General features: G+C 40.1%; 1 protein-coding gene across 2 annotated transcripts in view; it reads left to right on the top strand.

Annotated features, from left to right (window-relative positions):
• eipr1 (EARP complex and GARP complex interacting protein 1) overlaps window positions 1-22,036 on the top strand; it is a 120,113-nt gene that overhangs the window by 53,245 nt on the left and 44,832 nt on the right. For both annotated transcript variants that reach the window (XM_072251155.1, XM_072251156.1), the window contains one exon: window positions 11,003-11,159. In XM_072251155.1, the coding sequence (XP_072107256.1) occupies window positions 11,003-11,159 (157 nt within the window). The remainder of the gene's footprint in view (window positions 1-11,002; window positions 11,160-22,036) is intronic.

The following is a 22,036-nucleotide window of genomic DNA, read 5'->3' as shown; positions in this document are numbered from 1 at the left end:
AGCTGGAGCAAAAAGTACTACAAGAGTTGGATTCAGATACAGTGAGAATGGGAGACATTAGTGGAGGGGGTAACAGTTGGAACCAGATGGGGGGGGAGCAAGGAAAACTTGTGAGTGAAGGTGAATGGAGCCAGGAGTGGGAAGGGGGATGAAGATTGGCAAAGGAGGGCAGGGGGAGGACAGGCAACGGGACAAAAATGGAATATTGGAGATTCAGAAGGAGGGAGAGGAAAATGGAAATAAATTGGAAAACTCAATATTCATCCCACGCAAGAGATTCTGCAGATGCTGGTAATCTTGAACAACACACAAAATGGTGGAGGAACACAGCAAATCTGAAAGCATCTATGGCGGGGAATAAGCATATTAATTTCATTGGAGCAGCACACCCAAAATGCTGGTGGAATGCAGCAGGCCAGGCAGCATCTATTGGAAGAGGTACAGTCGACATTTCAGGCCGAGACCCTTCGTCCTGACGAAGGGTCTCGGCCCGAAACATCGACTGTACCTCTTCCAATAGATGGTGCCTGGCCTGCTGCGTTCCACCAGCATTTTGGGTGTGTTGCTTGAATTTCCAGCGTCTGCAGATTTCCTCATGTTTGCGTTTTTAATTTCATTGGGTTGTAGATAACCCTGGCAGAATGCAAGGTGTTGCTTCTCCAATTTGCATTGGGCTTAATAGAGAAGGATATTGAATACTAAGTTTTCTAGTTTTAGATAACCACCACCCCCCATCACTTTTCCCACCTGGCATTAAATGCCTGTTATGTTACATCTCTCCTCAGGCCAGCAGTCACCCCAAAATCTCTTCTTGCCGTGCCCCTTCTCTTTATGCTAGCCATGTCATCTCTCCACTCTCAGCGCTGATGCAGGGTTTTAACCTGAAACATCGATAGTTTCTTTCCTCCCACAGATGCTGCATGACTCATGGTTTCCTCAGCACATTGTTGCTCCAGCTGTTTTTAGAAGCTGGGATGTCAGAATAGTTGCTGATTGTACACAGTTCTGTTTGTAATTCCTTAGAAAATGAAGGTCCATTGTGCAGGCAGCAAAATCGTGGTACCATTCAGTAACATTTGTATGCACAATAGACACCCAATTCAGGGATCTGCCATAGTTAGAGACTATGGGATAGTCTTAGAAAATGAAGATGTCCTCAAAACCTCCTTGAAGAAATACATCCCCTGTGACTCTTAGGAATTTCTTGTGTACGTTGCTCAAAATAGAGAAGAAATGTTCAGGATGTTGTTAGAACTCTGAGTCATACATCAAGAGCACAGACAGACCTTGCATAAATGACAGAATGTACCTTTACAAAACTCACCCACCTGTTTACCCTTTCAGCTACTACGAGCACCATCTGTGAAAGAGTCTGTATTTTTCACATTGGCCTCATCAGCTACCTCAGAACCCACAGAACTGGTGTGGAAGTAAATAACCCTTTGATACTGAGAAGCAGCCTAAGAAAACAAGCAGTTTTTAATTGCATTCCATTCTGTGATCTTTATACCTCTGGACAACTTAGTATTGTTGGTACATTCCATATCTGTGGATAGATAAATAACTGGGGGCCAGATTGGATGTACCCCAGGTTACTCCAGGAGGCAAGGGAGAAAATTGCTGCACCTTGGCGATGATCTTTGTGTCCTCACTGGACACAGCAGTGGTACCAGATGACCAGAGGGTTGCAAATGTTATTCCTTTGCTCAAGAGAGGGATTAGGGATAACCCTGGGAATTATAGACCAGTAAATCGTACTTCAGTGGTGGACAAATTATTGGAGAGGATTCATCAAGACAGGATTTACGAATATTCCGAGAAGCATAGTCTGATTAGGGATAGTCAGCATGGCTTTGTGAGGGACTGGTCAAGGCTCACAAGCCTGAATGAATTCTTTGAGGATGTGACAAAGCACTTTGATGAAGGCAGAGTATCAATGGATTTTAGTGAGATATTTGATACGTTTCCCAGTGGATTTTGGTAACGCAGTTGATAAATTTCCCCATGGTAGGCTCATTCAGGATTTTGGTAACGCAGTTGATAAATTTCCCCATGGTAGGCTCATTCAGAAAGTCAAGAGGCTTTGGATCCAGGGAAACTTGGCTGTGTGAATATAGAATCACACGCAAGAGAAAATCTGAAGGTGGTTGTGTGAATATAGAATTGGCTTGCCCATAGAATGCAGAGGGCAGTAGGAGGTGGAGAATATTCTGCTTGAAGGTTGATGACCAGTGGTGTTCCACATGTATTAGTTTTGGGTCCGCTGTTGTTTGTGATTTTTGTAAATGACTTAGATGAGGAAGTAGTTTGGGAGGTTTGCAGATGACACGAGTTGTGACTAGGCATAGCTCAAATACCATCTATAAATTTGCTGATGATACAGCTATTGTTGGTAGGATCTCAGTTGGAGATGAGAGGGCGTACAGGAATGATGTTTACCAACCAGTGGAGTGGTGTCGCAGCAACAACCTTGTACTCAACGTCAGTAAGACGAAAGAGCTGATTGTGGACTTCAGGAAGGGTAAGATGAAGGAACACATACCAATCCCCACAGTGGAATCAGAAATGGAGAGAGTGAGCAGTTTCAAGTTCCTTGTGTCAAGATCTCTGAGGATCTAACCTGGTCCTAACATATCGATGCAGCTATAAAGAAGGCAAGAGAGTGACCATACTTCATTAGGAGTTTGAAGAGATTTGGTATATCAACAAAAACACTCAAAAACTTCTATAGGTGTACCGTGGAAAGCATTCTGACAGGCTGCATCACTGTCTGGTATGGGGGGGTGGGGGTGCTACTGTACAAGACCGAAAGAAGCTGCAGAAGGTCATAAATTTTGGTCGGCTCCATCTTGGGTACTAGCCTACAAAGTACCCAGGACATCTTCAAGGAGCAGTGCCTCAGAAAGGCAGCGTCCATTACTAAGGACCCCAGCACCCAGGGCATGCCTTTTTCTCATTGTTACCATTAAGTAGGAGGTACAGAAGCCTGAAGGCACACACTCAGTGATTCGGGAACAGCTTCTTCCCCTCTGCCATCCGATTCCTAAATGGACTTTGAAGCCATGAACACAAACTCGCTTTTTTAATATATATTATTTCTGTTTTTGCACGATTTTTAATCTGTTCAATATACATGTACTGTAATTTATTTATTCTTTCTTTTTTCTCCTATGTTATGTGTTGCATTGAATTGCTGCTGCGAAGTTGACAAATTTTACAACATATGCCAGTGATAATAAACCTGATTCTCACTCCGATTCTGGATAGTGTGGAGGGTTGTCATAGATTGTAATGGAACATTTGAAAGATGCAGAGTTGGGCTGAGAAGTGGCATATGAAGTTCAACCTAGAAAAGTGTGAAGTGATTAATTTTGGAAGGTTGAATTTGAAGGAAGAATGCAAGGTCAATGGGAGGATTCTCAGCAGTGTGGAGAACAGAAGGATCTTGGGGTGTGTTGGCCTTCATTAGTCAGTGGATTGAGCTCAAGAGCCACGAGGTGATATTGCAGCTCTATAAAACCCTGGTTAGAGCATACTTGGAATATTGTGTTCATTTCTGATTACTTCATTATAGGAAGCATTGTTCCCTCTAAACTGTGTAGTTGTGCGGCCGCACAGTACCTCAAATGATCCCGTACACGTAACCTTCGTTGCTGCGCAACTGGAATAAAATTGTACGAGAAAAAGGTTATGAGCGCCTAGTGTGACTCGAGTAGCAGCAGTACTCTCAATGGATATAATTAAATATTCCCATTTCAGGCTGTTACAGCTAAAAAGCACAACTGCTTTCAAGGTCAGTACAGTCAACAAAGATGTCTTAATGCGTTTAAACGAACTATCGCTGCTTAAAACCAATGGAAACAACACGGTCTGTGGTCAGAAGGGCCCTTGGAGAAAACGTGGGCTAAGATCAGGATTACAAGTGCGTTCAAGGAAACGGGGTTTTAAACTCCTATACCAACCATCTTGCTGGCGAATGTGCAGTCTCTGGTGAACAAAATCAATGATCTCAGAGCCAGGGTGTTGAATCAGAGGGACATTAGGACCGTGTGTGTCCTTTGTTTCATGGAATCCTGGTTAACCCCTTCCATACTGGATGCAGCGATTCAGATCGACAGGTTTACTATACATCGTCAGGATAGATCTGTAGAGTCTCTCAAAAGCAGAGGTGGAGGAGTATGCCTCATGATCAACTCTTCTTGGTGCACGAATATATCAGTGCTGTCCCAATTCTGCTCACCGGACATGGAATATCTATCAGTAAGTGTCATCCTTTTTACTTACCTCGGGAGTTCTCTGGGGTCATTCTGGTTGCAGTTGACATTCCACCTCAGGCCAATGTCAAGCAGGCTTCGGATGATCTGAGCAATGGGATCAACATGCATGAGACAGCGCACCATCGTTTTGGGAGATTTTAACGAGGCCAGTCTGAAAAAATCACTAAGCAGTTACCATCAACAGATAACTTGCAATACCAGAGAAACAACACAGTGAACCATTGTTAAACCACCATCAAGAATACCTACTGTGCTATTCCATGCCCTCACTTCGGGAAGTCTGATCACCTGGTTGTACTTCTACTTCCTGAGTATAGGCAGAAACTGAAGACTGCAGCACCAGTAGTGAGGACCAAGAAGGTCTGGACAAGGGAAGCACAGGAGCGCCTACAGGACTGCTTTGAGTCAGTGGACTGGACTGTATTCAGGGATTCATCTTTGAATCTGGATGAGTGTGCTGCAGTTGTTACCGACTTCAATAAAACCTGTGTGGATGAGTGTGTGCCTACAAAGACTTACTGTACATTCCCAAACCAAAAGCCGTGGATGAACCAGGAGGTATGTCGTCTGCTGAAGGCTAGATCTGTGGCATTCAAGTCTGGCAACCCAGGCCTGTACCGGAAAACCAGGTACGATTTGTGGAGGGCTATTTCAAGGGGGAAGGGACAATTTTGAACGAAGTTGGAGCCGATATCAGATGTACGTCAACTCTGGCGGGACTGCAAGACATTACTTCCTACAAAGTGAAACCCAATAGCATAAATGGCAGCGATGCTTCACTACCAGATGAACTCAATGCCTTCTATGCATGCCTTGAAAGGGAGAATATAACTACAGCCGTGAAGATCCCTGTTGCACCTGATGACCCTGTGATCTCTGTCTCAGAGGCCCATGTTAGACTGTCTTTAAAGAGAGTGAACCCTCGCGAGACAGAAGATCCCAATGGAATACCTGGTAGGGCTCTGAAAACCTGTGCCAACCAACTAGTATTCAAGGACACTTTCAACCTCTCATTGCTACGGGCAGAAGTTCCCACTTGCTTCAAAAAGGCAACAATTATACCAATGCCAGGAAGAATAATGTGGGCTGCCTTGATGACTGTAGCCTGGTATCACTCACATTGACAGTGATGAAATGCTTTGAGGGGTTGGTTATGACTTGACTGAACTCCTGCTGCAGCAAGGACCTGGACCCATTGAAATTTGCCTGCTGTCACAATAGGTCAACGGCATACACAATCTCCATGGCTCTTCACATGGCTTTAGACCACCTAGACAACACAAACACCTATGTCAGGATGCTGTTCATCGACTGTGGCTCAGCATTTAATACCATCATTCCTACAATCTTGATTGAGAAGCTGCAGAACCTGGTCCTCTGTACGTCCCTCTGTAATTGGATCCTCGACTTCCTAACCAGAAGACTACAGTCTGTGCGGATTGGTGATAACATATCCTCTTCACTGACGATAAACATTGGCGCACCTCAGGGGTGTGTGCTTAGTCCACTGCTGTACTCCCTGTATACACATGACTGTGGCTAGGCACAGCTCAAATACCATCTACAAATTTGCTGACGATACAACCATTGTTGGTCGAATCTCAGGTGGTGACAAGAGTGAGATATGCCAACTAGTGGAATGGTGCCGCAGCAACAACCTGACACTCAACGTCAGTAAGAAAAAAGAGCTGATTGTGGACTTCAGGAAGGGTAAGACGAAGGAACACATACCAATCCTCATAGAGGGATTAGAAGGTGGAGAGAGTGAGCAGCTTCAAGTTCCTGGGTGTCAAGATCTTTGAGGGTCTAACCTGGTCCCAACACACTGATGTAGTCATAAAGAAGGCAAGGCAGCGGCAATGCTTTATTAGGAGTTTGAAGCAATTTAGCATGTCAACAAATACACTCAAAAACTTCTATAGTTGTACCGTGGAGAGCATTCTGACGGGCTGCGTCACTCTCTGGTATGGAGGGGCTACTACACAGGACCGAGAGAAGCTGCAGAAGGTAGTAAATCTAGTCAGCTCCATCTTGGGCACTAGCCTACAAAGTACTCAGGACATCTTTAGAGAGTGGTGTCTCAGAAAGGCAGCGTCCATTATTAAAGACCTCCAGCACCCAGGGCATGCCCTTTTCTCACTGTTACCATCAGGTAGGAGGTACAGAAGCCTGAAGGCACACACTCAGCGATTCAGGAACAGCTTCTTCCCCTCTGCCATCCGATTCCTGAATGGACTTTGAAGCTTTGGACAGTACCTCACTTTTTTTAATCTGCAGTATTTCTGTTTTTTTGCACATTTTTAAATAATTTTTCAATATATGTAATTGATTTGTTTATTTATTATGTTTTATTTTATTTATTATTATTATTATCTTTTTTCTCTCTCTCTGCTAGATTATGTATTGTGTTGAACTGCTGCTGCTAAGTTAACAAATTTCACGTCACATGCCAGTGATAATAGATCTGATTCTGATTCTGAAGATTTTTTTTGTTGTACTGTATTTCATTATACCCTTCAATTAATAAATAAAATCAAAGGTGTGTGATTTTAAAATTTTCATTCTAAATATTCATTGTATGCATATATAAAAAGAAATGTCACGCAGTTTTCAGGCCATGTAATAATTTTCTGCTCAAAGCAATGGTTGGTCTGTGCAGCTGGAAACTGGAAATTTGGGCTTCAGAGAAGTGTGTTTGTGCTGGAGTATGAAACTTAGTACTGTGAACTGCAGGCAGCAGGTGGTTTGAAAGTAATTGAATAAATTGGACTGCATAGGAGGAATATCCTGAGGAATTTCATGTGATGCTGTAAACTATCAATGTACTGGACAGGTACTGGGACCATTCATGGTGAGTATTTACATAGAATTGCATTGAATTTTATATCATTAAAATGCTCTAATTGGTGTAGTCATTCTGTGCTTTTTCTACTGCACACAAACCTCTTACTATTAGACATAGTTATCTCAATTTTTCTGCGTATATTATTCCTTTTTCCTTCATAGAAGTAATCCAGAACTCATTAGGTTGCATCACAAAGCTTGTAATCTTTAAGAAATATTCATTCAAATATTTACCAATTGAGTGTCTGGTGTAATTTGATTTGGTTAATTTTTTGCTGCATTAACACTATAGGTAGTGTTCATGGCAACACCTTGCATGTGTATCTTTTGGTGTCGTCTTCTGCATCTGGTGCTCATGGTGCCGCCCTCCTCTACATTGTTGAGACTCTAAAAGTAGATTGGGGAACTGCTTTGTCAGCTCTATTGGCAAAAAGCAAAATTTCCCGGTGGCCAACCATTTCAATTCCTATCCCCATTCTCTTTCTAACATATTGGTCCATAGACTCCTCTTCTGTTATAATAAGGCCACTCTCAGGCTGGAAGAGCAGCATCTCATATTCCGTCTAGGTAGCCTCCAACCTGATAGCATGAATATCAATATCTCCAACTTCCAATAATTTTTTCCTTCCCCCCTTCCCTCCTCTTCATTTCCCCATTCTGACCTCTTACCTCTTGTCCCTATCACCTTCGAGCTTGTCCTCCCTCCATCTTCATGTTCTGGCTTCTTCCCCCTTCTTTTCCAGTCCTGATACAGTAAAGAGTCTCAGCCCAAAACATCAACTGTTTATTCATTTCCATAGATGCTGTTTGACCTCCTGAGTTTCTCCAGCAATTTTGTGTATTGTACTTCTATTGACAGAATTTTGTTTACAATTGCTAATACTGAAAATATTTTTAGAAAAGTCAAAAATACAAAAAAGCAAGACATTTTAATTTGTATGTATTTCATAAATACAAAATTAAAAAAGTAATTTCATATTTCTCTTTTACTTGCCATTTATTCCAGTTCTCTTTTTTTGTCATTTTTCTATCCTTCCCAATCTCTGGCTCTATCTCATTTATTTGTGGGCTTCCTTCCAGGTGTATTCTTGTTCCATTTTGTCTTGTTTTCCATTTCTTTCTCCTTTGCCACTCAAGGCTCATTATCTCTGCAGCAGCATGGAGTCTCTCTGATCAGCTCTATTGATTATTTTTGCTGCTGCTAACACAAGGTTTCCTTCCACTAGAAAATCCACTATAAGTTGAGTGGATAGGGGATTTTTGAAAAAGAAGCAGGGAATTTGTTACGGGCATAATATGAAATACAGTAAGAGTGAGGGAGATGAACAGTCAATTTACTGGTCAAGTTACAGTAGCCAAATTAACAAATTACTTTTCTAAGCCTACATCTTCACATAAAGCAGTGACTTAATAAAAAAGCAACAATAGAAAGAAAAAAGTAACATTTAGAATGAAATGAGGCAGGACATCACACCCTACACATACCAAATGGAATTTGTATGTAGCTAATAGCTAAATTTTAAAAATGTGCAGTACATTATTTTGCCTGTAGCCATACCTGGATTCAGCAGGAAAACTGATGCACTGTGCAGATAAAGAATTCGGCAACATCTTAAGACTATTGATCATTATCCAAGCCAGAAAGGCATCAGTAAGAACTGTGACCATATCTTATTTGTTGAAAACTGATGTAAACTAGTAAAACCCACTCAAATGAAAAGCCTATGCAATAACTTCCTGAAAAAGAAATACATGGAGCTTGCACCATATCAGAATCAAAAAATATGTGAAACAAATGGTGTAAGGAATCGTGAAACATTAATTTTTGATTCAATGTGCATTAATTCCTGCAGATGCTAAAATAGTTTTGTGTTTTAATAAAAGCTTTCACTCAAATAAAAGGATGAACATTATCAATAAAAATGTATGGCACTTGCAAAGATACATGAACAAAACATATTGATAATGTTGTAGCTTATTTTTCTTCATTTGTCATTTTTAAGATTCAAACTGTAGTTCAAATTTGCAACATAATTGAGGCAAATCTGTTGGTTCTGTTTTTGCAATTATTAAAAAATACATGTACACTTAAACCACTTTAAAATATATAATCTTTGTAGCTTTAACTCTCCTTGAGTTAGAAATTGAACAGTATGTCTGGAACAGAGTGTTGTTGTTATAAGGATAGATTGTAGCCTGACTTTATTTCCACTGGAACATAGGAGGCTGAGCTTTGAACTTTTAGAGGCTTGTAATATGGTTAGCACAGGTAGGATATATAGTCATAATCTTTTTCCAAGGGCAGGGGAGTCTAATCCAAAAAGGCACAGTTTTATGGTAAGAAGGGATTAATTTAAAGGAGATCCAAGGGGTATGTTTTTCTACACAGAAGTTGATGAATAGTTCGAAGAAGTTGCCAAAAGAGATAATGGAAGTAGATACTGTTGTATTTAAAAGACATTTGGACAACAGGCCTGATGCAGTCAAATGGGATTAACATTATGAGTGCATGGTCAAGTTGTGCTGTAAGGACCTGTTACTGTATGTTTCTATGATTAAACCAGAGGAAAAAAGGATTGATCCAACTCAAGGCTTCCAATAATGTTGATTTTGAGCTGTGTTTTGATGATGGTATTAATCATCAGGACACTAATTATTTCTTCCCTGTTGGTCAAAATGTTCTTTAAGAATACACAAGATGAGGTTTTGAAAAGTGAAGGTAAAAGATCAGAAACTGAACCCGTTTTCTTTTTTTCTGTGATGGTATGCCTCTGAACTGTTACAGAGCAGTTCCCTATTCACATTCTGTCTGGTGGTTATCTGACAGATTCATTAATTTTTAATTCAAATCCAAGCAAGGTCTTTAAAACATTCAAGCACTAAAGTTAGCATTCAACTGCTTGATTTTGAGAGAATTCTCCTCAGCCAGGACTTCCATTTTAATCACACTTCAAGTTCCCTGTGCTATGTATCATACAGGAAATGGATGTGTACACGCTTCAGGTAAGGAAAGGATTGGTTTTGCACCCACAGTTCAAGAACTTGCAGACACTGACCATCAAAACTATTCATAAAAAATGTACCTGGATTCGGTTAGGGAACTGTCATCCCATTTTTAGTTTGCACTTTGAAGAGGGGGTGCGAGAGAGTTTATTAATAAGAACTTCGGAAAGGCTTTGAAGTGGAAGTTTTATTCTTTTCTTTTTAAATGTTTGCAAATGTTTTTAATGAAAATAAATGCTTAGCTAGATTCCAAGATACCAATTTTCAAGATTCTTACCAAGGTTATTAAAATTGCAATTAAGTAACCTCCAGTATAGAATCATTCTGTTCTTGTATAAGTAACTTCAGATAAAATGATGGTGTTGATGAGAGCTTCGATTATGATACCTATGTAGTGATTGTCACAAAGATCTTTTGAAAACACTGAGGGTGTCTAGAACACATAAAATATTAAATCTGTGTAGCCTCAGAAGCTGCTGTTTTGGATTGCAGCACATACCTACAGTTTTCTAAATGAAATCTGCTGTATTATTCTCTCTCTACCTCATCATTGGAATATGATAGTTAATATTTAATTAAAATGGTTAATTATATTTAACCCTGCTTTTTAGTTGCACATTGTCCAATTCAGAACTGGGAAAGTAAACACTGGCAAAAACAGTGATTATAAAAAGGGATTTTTCACATCGATCAACTTAGATTATTAATTACATTGTAAACACATTTTTTATATTTGTAACTATGCTGGTTAAATTATCAAATAATGAGGTTTCATTATGGTAAAGCTAGCTGCACCTGAGATTACAATGAGTTAAATGTTCAACACATTTATTAAAATATTTTTTGACAGCCAATTTTTTTTTTCCTTTGGTGCTTAGCTTCGGACAGCAAAGTCCTGACGTGTGCTGCTGTGTGGCGAATGCCGAAGGAATTGGAATCAGGCAGTCATGAATCTCCTGATGATTCATCAAGCAACCCACAGACCTTAGAGCTGCTTTGTCACCTTGACAACACAGCCCATGGCAACGTTTCATGGTAGGTTGCTCAGTTTTGATTTAAGAGATTTCAAATGCTTCCTTCAGAATGGAATTGTGTGAAATGTTTAATTGTAGCATCTAAACAATAAAAAAAACCTTAGAAATAAAATGAAGATCCTGTAGAAATAAAATGAAAATCCAGGAGAAATACATGGGAAAAATATAATATGTGTATGTGTTACATGAGTAAACGGTTTTATTTTATTTAAGTAATTATCCATCAGTTTTCTGCTCAGTTTAACAAGTTATTTTCTTTAATTTATTCTAACTTGCAGCTGATTAAGGTAAATGTTACTGGGGAATATGCATATCAAGATATGAAATGTGACTAAAATATTGCCAAATACAAAACAATAATTTTTGATATCCTTTACATTATATCCTTTACAAATCTGTTTAATCCATTAATAAATATGCAGCAATTATAATTGGCCAATTATGATAATCATTGAACATTAAATATATAGCTGAAAGGTGGTATGTTTTAACTTGTGTTTAATGAAAAAAATAATTTTCAGGTTTTGATAACACATGCAATCAAATCAATGCATTTTTTTTTAGGTCACTTTTTAAGGTGCATGTTTAATTCGAAGCTGCACCTACATTAGCCAGTACTCCCTGGAAATGGTACAGAAATGGCAGTTTACACACACGGGACCCAAGATGGCCATAAAATACTCTTTGTTCTCCTTGCCACACATCTAACAAGACTTTTATAAGAGATTTTGTGCTTATGCTAGCAATCAAAGCATCAAAATTAAGGCAACACTGACTTTTCAACACGTGTTTTAAGTCTCAGCATTTGTTGCACGTAACATGACAAGCTGCTACCAGCCAGAATAGAGCTTATGGGGAAGTTTTCTTGGCTACAATAAGATTCAAAATACACAAATCAGAGTGATTGCGATCAAAGTGATTGTTTCTGTTAAGTTATGTTAAGTTAAGTTAAGCTCCTTTCAAACTGCTGCAATGTGCAGTGTGCAGTCATCAGTTTATGAAGGAGGTCATTTGATCTGTCTGCACGCAAACAGCACTCAATATCATATTTCACCTCTCACTTTCAAGTAGGCAAAGTGAACATAACATTTTTCACAATGACTATCTTCTAATGGTGTAGGTTATGAACAACTTGGTTTGTATGAACTTGGCTATTTTCATGGGGGGGGGGGTTATTATTTCACAATGTTAAGGTGCAACCATAGGCAATGCACCATGCTGCCATTTGTCTTTGATAATCGAAGTAGACATCTAATTACTATTCATTCATTTTGTCCCATCCTCTCTTCTACTTATGTTTCAAACATCACTTCAATTCAAACACTAACTCTTAAAAATCTGGAATTAACTCCTCCTGACATGACTTAATGTGAAGCTACAGGGAGAGAGGTGGCTATGGAAATGAAGGAGTAGGAAGTACAACAGCAAGTAGAGAAGTAGTAAGGTAGTGAGGCATTCACCCTTCTTCTGTCCAAGCTCTTCAGTTCAAATTATTCCTTAGTAAGTAACCTCAGAAATGGCAACCCAATGTACCAATATGCCTTGCACTTCTTCAACAACTGACAACATATTAGTTTTTTTTTTCAGTTACACAAGAAATGAAAATGACCACAACATGTACGTTTAACCAAATTCAATCACTAGACAAAGTGGAATTAATCGCCTTTCTGTATTCTCATAGTCTCTCTATTCTATATGCACCCTCGTCTCTCCTTGTGCTCCCTTGAGGTACTTCCTCAATGGCTGCAGCAGACTGGTGCAAAGTTATTAACCTCCATTTGAGATTAAAAATAGCCTTGGAGAGTAACCTCAGAGTTCTGGGTGTGAGCAACGTGGCCTGAACAGCTCCTTGGCCTGAGCTACAGATGTGTACTCTGTTCAGCGCATGGGCAACAGCAAAGAGTCTGAAGAGTTTTGGGCTTGGGAGCAAAAATGGTAAGATTCTAGCAGAAAAAAGGCACAGCTCTTTATAGAGCTGCTGCATAGAACATAGAACAGTACAGAACAGTACAGGCCATTTGGCCCACAATGTTGTGCCAACCCTTAAACGGGACCCTCAGCTCAGAAGGGAAGGAGGGGAAAGAGGAGAGTAGTAGTGATAGGGGATTCAATAGTTAGGGGGACAGATAAGAGGTTTTGTGGAAGAGATCGAGAATCCCAGATGGCCAGTTGCCTCCCTGGTGCCAAGGTCCGCGATATCTCGGATCGAGTTCTTGGTATTCTCAAGAGGGAGGGTGAGCAGCCGGATGTCGTGGTCCATGTAGGGACCAATGACGTGGGTAGGAAGAGTGAGGAGGTCCTGAAAAGTGAGTTTAGGGAGTTAGATTAGATTAGATTAGGTTATGAGGAGTTAGGCGCCAAGTTAAAGGATAGGACCTCCAGGATAGCAATCTCAGGATTGCTACCAGTGCCACATGCAGGCGGGCTTAGAAATAGCAAGATAGCGCAGATCAACACGTGCCTGAAGACATGATGCAGGAGGGAGGGCTTCAGATTTATAGATAATTGGGCAGTTTTCCAGGGAAGTTGGGACCTGTTCCGGCGGGACGGTTTACGTCTGAACTGGAGGGGGACAAATATTCTTGCAGGTAGGTTTGCTAGAGGGGGTCCCGTGGATTTAAACTAGATACAAGGGGGGAGGGGAACCAGAGTGTAGGAACAGATGTAGGGGAGAAAGAAGAAAAAGAAAATAGTAAAGTTGTTTGCACCGTTAGTGGTTAACAGAGAGTAAGAGGTGGAAAATTTCTAAAATGTATTTATTTTAATTCTAGGAGCATTGTAAGAAAGGTGGATGAGCTTACAGCATGGATTGATAACTAGAAGTATGATGTTGTAGCTATTAGTGAAACATGGTTGCAGGAGGGGTGTGATTGGCAACTAAATATTCCTGGAGAATAGAAGTTCGAGAGAGCCATGGTTTTCAAGGGATATTGGAAACTTGGTTCAGAAAAAGAGAGATATCTACAATAAATGTAGGCAGTATGGAGTAAATGAGGTGCTCGAGGAATATGAAGAATGTAAAAAGAATCTTAAGGAAATTAGAAAAGCTAAAAAGATACGAGATTGCTTTGGCAAGTAAGTTGAAAATAAATCCAAAGGGTTTCTTCTGTTATATTAATAGCAAAAGGATAGTGAGGGATAAAATTGGTCCCTTAGAGAATCAGAGTGGACAGCTATGTGTGGAACCAAAAGAGATGGGGGAGATTTTGAACAATTTCTTTGGTATTCACTAAGGAGAAGGATATTTAATTGTGTAAGGTAAGGGAAACAGGTAGGGAAGTTATGGAAACTATGATGATTAAAGAAGAGGAAGTACTGGCACTTTTAAGGAATGTAAAAGTGGATAAGTCTCCGGGTCCAGACAAGATATTCCCTAGGACCTTGAGGGAAGTTGGTGTAGAAATAGCAAGGTCTCTGACAAAAATATTTCAAATGTTATTAGAAATAGGGATGGTGCCAGAGGATTGGCGTATTGCTCATGTTGTTCCATTGTTTAAAAAGGGTTCTAAGAGTAAACCTAGCAATTATCGGCCTGTGAGTTTGACGTCAGTGGTGGGTAAATAGATGGAAAGTATTCTTAGAGATGGTGTATATAATTATCTGGATAGACAGGGTCTGATTAGGAACAGTCAACATGGATTTGTGCGTGTAAGGTCATGTTTGACAAATCTTATTGAATTTTTTGAAGAGGTTACTAGGAAAGTTGACGAGGGTAAAGTGGTGGATGTTGTCTATATGGAGTTCAGAAAGGCCTTTGACAAGATTCCACACGGAAGGTTAGTTAGGAAGGTTCAATCGTCAGGTATTAATGTTGAAGTAGTAAAATGGATTCAGCAGTGGCTGGATGGCAGACACCAGAGAGTAGTGGTGGATAATTCTTTGTCAGATTGGAGGCTGGTGACTAGTGGTGTGCCTCAGGGATCTGTACTGGGTTCAATGTTGTTTGTCATATACATTAATGATCTGGATGATGGGGTGGTAAATTGGATTAGTAAGTATGCAGGTGATACTAAGATAGGTGGAGTTGTGGATAATGAAGTAGGTTTTTAAAGCTTGCAGAGAGATTTAGGCCACTTAGAAGAGTGGGCTGAAAGATGGCAGATGGAGTTTAATGCTGATAAATGTGAGGAGCTACATTTTGGTAGGACTAATCAAAATAGGACATACATGGTAAATGGTAGGGCATTGAAGAATGCAGTAGAACAGAGGGATCTAGGAATAATGGTGCATAGTTCCCTGAAGGTGGAATCTCATGTGGATAGGGTGGTGAAGAAAGCTTTTGGTATGCTGGCCTTTCTAAATCAGAGCATTGAGTATAGGAGTTGGGATGTAATGTTAAAATTATACAAGGCACTGGTAAGACCAATTTTGGAGTATTATGTACAGTTCTGGTCACTGAATTATTGGAAAGATGTCAACAAAATAGAGAGAGTACAGAGAAGATTTACCAGAATGTTACCTGGATTTCAGCACCTAAATTACAGAGAAAGGTTGATCAAGATGGGTCTTTATTCATTGGAACGTAGAAGGTTGAGGGGTACTTGACAGAGGTATTTAAAATTATGAGGGGGATAGATAGAGTTAACGTGGATAGGCTTTTTCCATTGAGAGTAGGGGAGATTGAAACAAGAGGACATGAGTTGAGAGTTAGGGGGCAAAAGTTTAGGGGTAATATGAGGGGAACTTCTTTACTCAGAGAGTGGTAGCCTAGTGGAACGAGCTTCCAGCAGAAGTGGTTGAGGCAGGTTCGATGTTGTCATTTTAAGTAAAATTAGATAGCTATATGGACAGGAAAGGGATGGAGGGTTATGGGCTGAGTGCAGGTCGGTGAGACTAGGTGAGAGTAAGCGTTCGGCATGGACTAGAAGGGCCAAGATGGCCTGTTTCTGTGCTGTAATTGTTATCTGGTTATATGGTTAAACCCTGCCTCCCATATAACCCCCCACCTTAAATTCCTCCATATACCTGTCTAGTAGTCTCTTAAATTTCCCCAGTGTATCTGCCTCCACCACTGACTCAGGTAGTGCATTCCACACACCAACCACTCTCTGAGTAAAAAACTTTCCTCTAATATCCCCCTTGAATTTCCCACCCCTTACCTTAAAGCCATGTACTCTTGTATTGAGTAGTGGTGCCCTGGGGAAGAGGCGCTGGCTGTCTACTCTATCTATTCCTTTTAATATCTTGTACACCTCTATCATGTCTCCTCTCATCCTCCTCCTCTCCAGAGAGAAAAGCCCTAGCTCCCTTAATCTCTGATCATAATGCATACTCTCTAAACCAGACAGCATCCTGGTAAATCTCCTCTGTACCCTTTCCAATGCTTCCACATCCTTCCTATAGTGAGGCGACCAGAACTGAACACAGTACTCCAAGTGTGGCCTAACCAGAGTTTTATAGAGCTGCATCATTACCCCGCGACTCTTAAACTCTGTCCCTCGACTTATGAAAGCTAACACTCCATAAGCTTTCTTAACTACCCTATCTACCTGTGAGTACCTGCTGTCACTTTCATAGTCTTGTTGATCTATTTATAACAATATGATGAACTAGATATTTCTAAGAACAGTGGTGGCAGCAGGGTGGACTTGCAAGCAGCATGAAAATCTTCTTTTGACATGGTAATTCACTATTGCAATGTGATAGTACCATGGTTGTGCAGCTCTTCCATATTATAAAGAACGTCCTAAGGTTTGGATTCAGCCCTATGTGGAATTGGTGCTGGATTTCTTCATGCTCTTTGACGTTGATAATAGGACTTCAGACAAGATTTGCAAATTCTTCACTGGATTGATTTGACAAATTTGTCTTTTTATTGTAATTTCTAAAATGGGCCTTGTGTTAGTCCCTGAGCTGGAGGTCAATACCATGAGATCAAATGACTTTATCTTCTCCCTCTTCCTCTCCTTTCTACTCTGAATAGAAAAGTTTTACTTTTTTAGTATTTGAAATGGGAAAGGGATGAGCTGAGTTTGGACCTTGTGAGAGGAAAAAGATAAAGGAACATTTGCAGCTCAATCAGAAGGAATAAAAGAGTGACAGGGGAATAAGTAAAACAATTTGATGCATAGATTACCCCATCAGCAATCCCTCCATTTCTGCTGGTGATCATGACTTTTAGCAATTCTGCTTTCTGTGTCAGCCAGCACTCTCTTCCACTCTGACAGGAATCTAGTTACTCAGTTGTTTTTTTTCGTATTCTGGTTTTCCTGGAAAAAAAAGAGAAACCAAATCAGTAATGTTTAGTAAAGAGGATGCTTGTTTATTCTGGATCTGCAGGAATGCCTAGTATTGGTGAATATTTGAAGTGTGTGGTATATATTGACATACCCAACAGCTAGAGGCATTAACAGCATCAGCAAATTCAGGTGATTCTTACAAGTATGCATTATGAGTCATCTCAATTGGGACATTGAGAATAGACAAATTGGCAAAAATATAATCAACAAATAATATTAGAGTAAACTTCATAACATCCAGTAGCTGTTGACTTTCTTTGAAGTCTTCTGACTGGTTGGTGATATGTTCACTGTATCTCAGCAGCGTAGACACTGGGTCAAGAGGTTACGAGCACACTTACCAGGGCACTTGTTGTCCTTGTCGTGTCTTGAACTGAAACATTGACTGTTCATTCCTATGGATCATGCCTGACCTGCTGAGTTCCTCCAGCATTTTGTGTGTGTACTTTACCTCACTTGCCATGGCTGGTATGTATCCACTTACTTTTACCATCTGCCTTCTCTGCTGAGTTGGTAATTAACAGCTCTTGATCAGGACCTTCCCATTGAGCTCCTAGTGGTTCCTTATATAGTTCCTTAATCAAGACCCACTCACCAGGAATCAGGGTGTGTCCTCCTGTTGGATTATTTGAAGTGGCAGAAATTTGTCAAGGAGCAGACTGTACAGCTTGGGTTAATTTCACACAACAGTTAACGACACTACCTGCCATGATATCAGCCTCTCTAAGATTGAGGGCTCCCAGCAGTGACACAGGATGCCCTGTTTCCAGCTCAAATGGACTTAGTTTAGTTTTCTCGTCAGAAGTTGCTCTGTCACATGAGACCATAGGAAGAGCCATAAACCGTGGTATGACTTCCTCGTGATACTTAGTTGTTGTTTGATGGTTCCATTCATTTGTTTGACTTGTTCTGCTGATTCTGGGTGATGTGGACAATGAAAAGACCATTCAATGTTCATCAGTCAGCAATTCCTGACAAACACTTCCAAACCCACTTCCTTGCACAGAGTTGATGTGACGTGATAACCCCAGTTAGGAATATAGCCCTTGATTACTGCTTTTGCTGTGTATGTGGCAGTGGCTTTCCTTGCTAGATTAGCTTCTACTCATCTTAAAAACTTGTCCACTATTACCAGTACGCCCGAGTATCCTTGACAGTTTGGTGAAGAAATGTAGTCCTCTTGTAAGTGTAGCAATGGTCAGGTGGGGCAGGAGAACTTAATTATCACAGCTTCTCTCCTGCTTCTGCATTTGTTTTCTGGCATGTCATGCATCTTTGAATCAGTTCTTGAACTTGTGCCCTGAACTTTGGATTCTGTCACCACTGGGGGAATCTGTCAATCTTTTGCACTCCAGTGGGTCCGAGGGAGTGTATCTGCTGTGCCAGATAAGGAAGCAATGTAGTTGGAGCTACCTGTCTATGACTAGTACCATATCTCCATACTCCATCACTGTTTGACCTCCCACCATTCTCCACCCAGAACCACTTTTGCCAGCTAGAGCTTGCACCTCTTGAATATCTTGTATGTTCGTCTGAGATACAGATTTCAACTTTGTTTTCATAATTCCTTTTGTCAGGTTCACTGCATTTGTTCTTGTTACTTCTTTTAGTTGTTTTACTTCTTTTACTTATTTTATTTGTTTCCGTGCTACCCTTTTTACAATTTCCTCTGTGATGCATTTCCATGGCTTTCCATTGTAATCATTTTGGAGTGGCTTTTTTACCAATTGATGACAATTGTATGACATCCATGAGTTTGTGTACCAGTTGGCCATTCTTGATTGGGGATCCTACCACTATAAGAAATCCTCTTTGTCTCCAGAAGTTTTTAAAATTATGAACAACTCCAAAAGCATAATGGGAATCAAAGTAGATTTTAGCTGATCTTCTTTCTGCGAACTTACAGGCTTCAATCAAACCTTTTAGCCTGTTTCACACAGGTATCAGGAGCCATGCTTCCTGATGCTGGTGCTTCGGGTCCAGAAACAACAGTCCATCCAGCCATTCAAATTCCTCTCTCTATTGCTGAGTAGCCATCGGTGTACAGAATCAGATCTTTGGAGGAGTAATAACCAACAGATGCGATCGGTCTTCATATTTAAGAGTTAAGACAGCCTTCATGTGTTTCTTGTTGACATACAGTGTAAATGGTGTACCTTTATCAAAGATACACTGCTTAGCAATGGTTTCATCTTCAGTGCTACGTGTCTTTACTTTCTTGGCCTTATTGGAGCAAGCTCTTGACAGAGCTGTCAATTTTTTTGTTTCATCACTGTTATCCTCACTTGAGTCACTAGGGGTCGCCATAGAGTCCTTGTCATGTCCACCTTGTAGTTCCTTGAAGTTCAGATGGTGTCGCTATTTCGGGAGACTGTCCAATGTACGCTGTAAATCTTTAGATTGGTGTTGCCCTAGGGGGACTGTCCAATGTAGAGCATGTTTCCCAGTGCAGAGTGCCAGAGGAGGCGTCATTAGCAGGACTGCCCCCTTGAAGTCCCTGCTTAGTTTCTCCATATTGTTTCAGTTGCTTCTCAGCCCCATACCATGCACTTCAATGTTTTTCTGTGTGATCAGTTAATGCAGATTTGTTCTTTAGACTTTTTAGTATCTATATCATAGTGTTTTTCTGTAGTTTATTGTAAGTTTCACATTTCTTTTCCAATTGATTAGAAGTCTTTACTCGGCCCATTAACTTTTTTATTCACTCCCATATTTGATCAAACTGATCACGAATTCTTATTTCTAAATCACAATTCCATGTTTTTCCATTCCCTCGAGCATTCTCTAGATCTTATTGCAGGTCTTATTAATAAACTTAACATTGACTTACCATCTAGACCATGCTGTCTTCTTGCTGTAGCCATCAGGAAGAAGGTACAGGAGCCTCAGGACTTATACCATCAGGTTCAGGAACATTTGTTACCCCTCAACCATCAGGCTGTGAACCAGAGCGGATAAATTCACTCAACTTCGCTCCCCCCGCCCCCCCCCCGTCACTGAACTGTTCCCACAACCTATAGACTCACTTTCAAAGACTCTTCATCACATGTTCTCGATATTTATTGCTTATTGATTTTCATTTCTTTTTGTATTTGAACAGCTTGTTACCTTTAGCACTCTAACATTCAGTTAGTGTGGTCTTTCATTGATTCTTTTGTGGTTATTATTCTATTATGGATTTATTAAGTATGCTTGCAAGAAAGTGAATCTCAGGCTTGTATATGGTGACATATGTACTTTGATAATTAATTTACTTCGAACTTTTCATTAACTTTATCAAACTAAGATGTTTTATTCAAGTAAGAGCTGTTAGTAGGTTTCAGGACTTTGACCATTGTTTTGATTCAATCCTAATTTGTATGTACTTTTTATTATTTTGTCTGCAATCTCAATGTATTAATAGGTTGCAGCCGAAGTTTAAAAAGATTGTCGAGCAACCAAATTAATAGATTGCACTTGAATGGATTACACAACTGAAGTTTCACTAGGTGCTGAAATAGGTCGTGTGCGATCGAAATTTTAAAAGATTGTCCTGCAACTGAAAATTCTTCCATACTCTACTGGCTTGTACTGCCGAGCCTGATATTAATTTCAGTGCTGCTCTTGATTTTTACAAATCTGTTCTTTCAAAATAGAAATGTAGCAATTTCCTCAATCCTACTTCTATCTGATGATGCATTGAAGCCAGACCTAATTTTCCTCTGGCAATTTGGAATTAGGGTGGAAGCTCTTACCTTCCGTTCAGTTTCGAGTCAGAAAATTTTCTACTTTGTCTGTGATTCTTCCAAGTCCTTAAAACTTCACAATCATGCTCTCTGACTACACCAATTGTTGGATTTTGATGTTTTAATCCAAGGTTCCTTCAGAAGTCAGGAAAGAAGCACAAAACCTCTTGCTTCACTACAGTTTTATTAAGTGTTAATAGAGCAAAGAGAGATGGAAAATAGACAGTGGTAGAGGGTTAACTAAGTGAAGCAAAAAGACATAAGGCAAAAAATGGTGTCCAACGTGGAGCAGCTCTTTTTATGCTACATAGGTAAAAGTTCCAGTCAAATTTGCGGATAAAAGCCAGCTAATCAGAAAATTCCTATTAAAGTACTGCAATACCAAGGGAAGCTTCTAGAACTTCTCAGAATCATGCAAATGTAATCACGATGGAACACACTGAACAACTGCATATTCATACTGTGACCACTAGGAAACCTACTGAACAGTCACATGCATATAAGAACTACGTGAAATTAACAGACAACTAGTTGTAAAACTGCAAAGTAAATATTAATTAAACAGTCAGATTCAACATCTGCGACTAAATGAGTTTATGCAGAGCGCTAACTTTGTCATATCCCAAAGGTAGGTTTTTGGCCACTGTTAATTCCCTCTAGTGTAGGTAAACGGCAAAGGAATCTAGAGGGATTAATATGAGATGGGTCAAGGTGCAAGGTACAGTGAAACACGGACAAAGAGTTTAGGACTGATACGATTATCATGCTGGGATGTGGATGACCTCCATCTATAATCTTAGTAAGTAATTAAGTAGTAAGTTATCATTAACAATAATCAGATATACAAATAAAAAATGAATGTAACAGGTCATTAGACATGTTATGATGAAATGTCACAGAGTCATTCGATAATA

This window comes from Mobula birostris, chromosome 2 (genome assembly GCF_030028105.1).
Source record: "Mobula birostris isolate sMobBir1 chromosome 2, sMobBir1.hap1, whole genome shotgun sequence".
NCBI classification, from domain to species: Eukaryota; Metazoa; Chordata; class Chondrichthyes; order Myliobatiformes; family Myliobatidae; genus Mobula; species Mobula birostris.
Note: the sequence above shows the minus strand (reverse complement) of the source record. Positions and strands in the feature narration are given on the sequence as shown.